The sequence below is a fragment of the Rhagoletis zephyria genome, unplaced genomic scaffold (genome assembly GCF_001687245.7).
Source record: "Rhagoletis zephyria isolate East Lansing unplaced genomic scaffold, Rhagoletis_zephyria_1.1 Rzeph_scaffold_05246, whole genome shotgun sequence".
Taxonomy (NCBI): Eukaryota; Metazoa; Arthropoda; class Insecta; order Diptera; family Tephritidae; genus Rhagoletis; species Rhagoletis zephyria.
The window spans coordinates 13,339-17,961 of NW_016162329.1; the positions used below are offsets into that span (position 1 = coordinate 13,339).

General features: G+C 41.3%; 1 protein-coding gene across 1 annotated transcript; it reads right to left on the reverse strand.

Annotated features, from left to right (window-relative positions):
* Nucleotides 1-3,124: 3,124 nt before the first annotated feature.
* LOC108371833 (uncharacterized) lies at nucleotides 3,125-4,292 on the reverse strand (the record flags this gene model as incomplete). Its single annotated transcript, XM_017627439.1, has 2 exons — nucleotides 3,337-4,292; nucleotides 3,125-3,282 (listed from the first exon to the last, which is right to left on the reverse strand). Coding segments are annotated over exons 1-2 (1,114 nt in total), but the record flags the coding sequence as incomplete, so codon positions are not given.
* Between the last annotated feature and the right edge of the window lie 331 nt (nucleotides 4,293-4,623).

Sequence of the window (4,623 nt, forward strand, 5' to 3'; positions counted from 1 at the left end):
AAACCGTAACCGTTATCTTGACCTGAAAATGAACGAAACCGAAACCGTTTCAAGCACAGGTTTCAATTGGTTTCCAGAAATTTATAAAAACCAGCTGCAGGATTTAGCAACCTAAATTTTTTTCCTTCAGTAGCATAACTGTGCCGTTGCACAAAAAATTACTTGCATGACTAGTATGTGGATAGCCTTACTTTGAATTCTTATGTATCGTGACTTATGGCAACACTGATAAATGTGCTGCAATTCAAGTCGAAATTAGTTGCGTTCCTTATCTCCCAAAAATAGTCAGAAAAAGTCCGAAGTAGTCAGATTTAGTCCAAAAAGCGTTCCTTAACTCGAAAATGACAGCAAAAATGAGAGAGCAATACTCAGTGAGACTGACTCTCTCAGTCCGAAGTAGTCAGATTTAGTCAGAAGAATTTTTTCTGGCAAAATCCTGAAAAGTGTCAAACTCAACAGAATTTAAATTAACGGAAATTAAAGAATACACAAAAAGTGAGAATAACCTAAAAAGTAAAAAAAGTGAATTGAAATTGGAAGGAAGCAAAAAATAGTTGATATAGTAAGTGTTTATTGTGCTTGTGCTTGTGTGAATGTGTTTTGTACATACTTTTCTTTCTTATTTGACGTTAGTGTTGTTGTTGCCATTCTTTGGACTAAAAATTTGGTTTTTTGCGTTCCTTTACTTTTTTCTGTTACTCTCTTTTAGTGAGCGCATTTTGCTTACGCTCTGGCATTTTGACACTTTTCAGATTTTAGTCCAAAAAGATAAGGAATGAACCTTTTATTTAGGATTTACACTGTACAATACTGACATGACAATAGCAATACATGCACACTTTTTCACTAAATCTCTTTTTTTCTTCATTTGGTTCCTGATTTATGATAAATTATTTAATTTATAACGCCCTATTCTGCATTTCGACTCGAATCGAAATTTTGTTTTGATCAATCTTTGAAATTTATGATTATACCTATTCTACATTTCGATCGTAGTTCCGTTTTTCTAAGTTGCAAATTTGTTGACGGAGAACGATTCGATTGTTATTTTCGTAGGTTTAAATAATAAAATTTTATTTAAAAAAAATAAGTAAAATATACTGTGCATGATTGTAAAAAAGTCGTCATAAATGAATTTTCTCGATTTCTGTGTTTTCGCGAGCGGCAATACGGGCAATACGAAAAATTGCCTCAAATAATGGTAGCCAAAAGGGATATTGCGCGGGGTTTTCAAAGAGGAAGTCCAGCCGTTTTTGTTTTCATTATCTATAAATAAGACTGTGAAATGCACTGAATACAATTTATTCTTTTTATGTAAAATAAACATACATAAAATGTGGAGTTACATCAAAAAGATGTTTTTAGTATTGTACTATATTTTACTAACTTTTTACAAAGAGGTGCGTATGTTGTCCGCCTCCTCCTTTGCTCTTCCCCTCCTCCTGACGGCTTTGAAAACCGAATTCATTTGCGTTCAAATCTTCCACACTGTAATTGTCATCTGTCCGAGGGCTTGCAGATTTAATGTTTCCACTTCGATGGCGATTAAAGACACTTACGAACACTTACAATATGACAAAGGGTAGCGGAAGCATTTATTTCTATAAACGAACAATTAATAAGCAACAATAAAAACAGTTGTTTTGCCCTCTTACTTCAGCAAATGAAAAATATGGAATGAACAAGCGCAAATTTAAATGATAGTTGCGTTCCCTAACTCGCAAGAAGTTGCAAGAATTTACAGGAATTTGCCAGAAAGCGTTCCCGTCCTCGGCTCTCTGGCTTCTATTGCCTTTTGACAGTTTTACAGGTTTTAGCCCAGAAAAGTTGGGGAACGCAACTGATAATTAGAAGTAAAGGAATGAGTGAGGAATGCAAGAGCTAAGAACTGGGTGACCCATATTTACGAATTACAAACTAAAGTGCTAAACACATTGAAAACGTCGAGTTTTAAGATTGAATGGGGGAATTCACAATTGTGCTACTCAATTTATCACATCCCCCACCCCGTGGAACGCTTCGTTCTATCATTATTCGTCCGCCACGTCCAGGTTGGTCAATTTGAATGCAGGACGCCGTAACATACCACCGCTAGTGCGAACGTCAGCACGAAGAACCTCCCCATCAGTCCCCCTGTATACTTGCATCACTCTGCCACGGCACCAACCCCTTCATGATGTGCTCGCCTCACAAATGAGTACTAAATCGCCGACCTGTAATCCCCTTGCTCTGCGGCACCACTTAACCCATCGCGTCAACGTTGGCAGATATTCTGCTATCCAGCGTTTCCAGACACGATCTCGGTATTGACGTGATAACCTCCACTGTTTACGCACAGTGCACGACTTCTTGATTGGATCCTCAACGCTCGGAGTGTTAGCCGTGTTCTCCGAGACTAAGAAAAGATGATTTGGCGTCAGTGGTTCTTCCTGTTCGCTGCTTACTGGAACGTGGGTCAGTTGCTTGGAATTGACAACGTTCTCGATCTCGATTAGCACGCTTATCAGTGTATGCTCTCTCGGAGATTCTTCTTTCAGAGTGTGCCACAGGGCTCGTTTGACACACTGGACCATTCGTTCCCACGCTCCACCTTCTGACAGATTACTCGGCCAGTTGAATATCCACTGAACTCCCTTCCACGACAGCTCATCGTGGATCTTCTCGCAATCAAAGACTTCCGTGAACTTCTTAGCCGCCTTTTCTGCTCCAATAAAGTGTGTTCCGTTGTCAGAACGCAAACGTGCGGGTACTCCTCGTTATTTGATAAAGTTGCGTATACATAGAATACAAGCGTCAGTCGAGAGATCCTGTGCCAATTCCAAATGGATGGCCCGCACCGTGAGGCAGGTAAATAGGCAAACCCATCGCTTCTCCGTTCGTCGACCTATCGCAACGTTGTTCGGCCCGAAATAATCGAGGCCAGTAAACGTAAGCGGTCGGACATATGGCGTTAGACGATCCTGCGGTAGTGATCCCATTAACGGTGCAACAGGTCTTGCTTCCGATACTTTGCATACGACACAATTAGTGACGACGGAACGCAGAACTTGATGAAGTCGTGGGATCCAAAATGTGCGGCGAATTTCTGCGATGGTTGCCTCTGTGTTTTGATGAAACATCTTACTGTGTTTGTAAGCGACTATCAACTTCGTAACTTCATGGCCTGGTGGCAGGATAATTGGACGTTTGACGTAACGCGGAAGCCAAGTGGCAGCATCAATTTTCCCGTAGACTCTTAGCACACCATCTTCATCAACATAGGGGCATAGTTGATGTAATTCACTGTTATGCGCAACTGGTTAGTTCAAGGCAATGCTATTTAACTCGACGGCATACGTTTCCCTTTGAACCAGACGACTTAACGTTATTTGCGCCTTTTCAATCTCTTCTGCTGTTAGTCCATAAGTTTGCTGGCTTGTCTTCTGCTTTCTGCATCTCGTAATAAATCTAAGGATATAAGCGTTAGTACGTCTAGGCTTGGTAAACGATGAAAAACGATTAAAATCGATTAGAGTGTTACGCGCAACCATTAACGCAAATTTCGGTTTGATCTCCTCGTCATCGTTACCTACAGTCTTTACTTTTCTGGCGGATTCAAAAACAGGCCAATGCTCTCGTATGCCTTTAAGAAATGTTGGCCCACTGAACCAACGCGATGATGACGAGAAGTCTATCGGACCCTTGGTTCGCGTAGCTTCGTCAGCAGCATTGTCGGCCGTGGGCACCCATCTCCAATTGCTCGGCTTAGATCCGTCAAGAATCTCCGCAACCCTGTGCGCGACAAAGGGCTTGTATATGCGGTGCTCGCTATTTATCCAATGTAGGAAGGTGCTTGAATCGCTCCATAGAAAGAGCTCATTTATTTCTAACGAATGTTCCTGAAACATAATTTTCTTTAACCTTGCACCCAGAACAGCTGCTCGAAGTTCAAGACGCGGAATCGTTAGAGGCTTCAATGGAGCAGTTTTAGTCTTAGCGCTTACAAACGACATACCTATCTTGCCACAATCTGTTATGTACCTCCAATAGCCTACAGCTGCGAATGCGTGCTCACTTGCATCAACAAATATGTGCAGTTGCAATTGCTTTATAGTCTTATTGTCGAAATAATAGCGCGGAATGTGGCATTGTGTCACGTCGGGAATTTGCTTTCGGAACCTCTCCCATGCTGAGTTGTCTTGAACTGGAATATCATCATCCCATCTGACCCGATAACTCCAAACTTCTCTTAGTATCAACTTCGCCACGATCGTGGAGTGACACAAAACCCCTATGGGATCAAATATCGACATAACAATACTAAGAAGTTCTCGTTTTATTGGGCTTCTCGATCCATCCAAGACAGTCTTGTCAGTATAGTTGAATTTAACCTCGAAGTTGAAATCGTCACTGCTGGGTCGCCAATACATCCCCAAAACTTTTTCAGGTGAAAAGCTTTATTTTCGTTGCATGTTCACTGTAACTTCATCGCATCCCAGTGATTTTGAGACATCAGGCGAATTCGAGGCGAAGTGACGTAGAGTAAACCCAGAATGTTTATGGATGTCGCATACCTGCTTAGTGACTTTAATGGCTTCAGCTACGGACTCAAAACTGTCGACAAAATCATCCACGTAACGATAT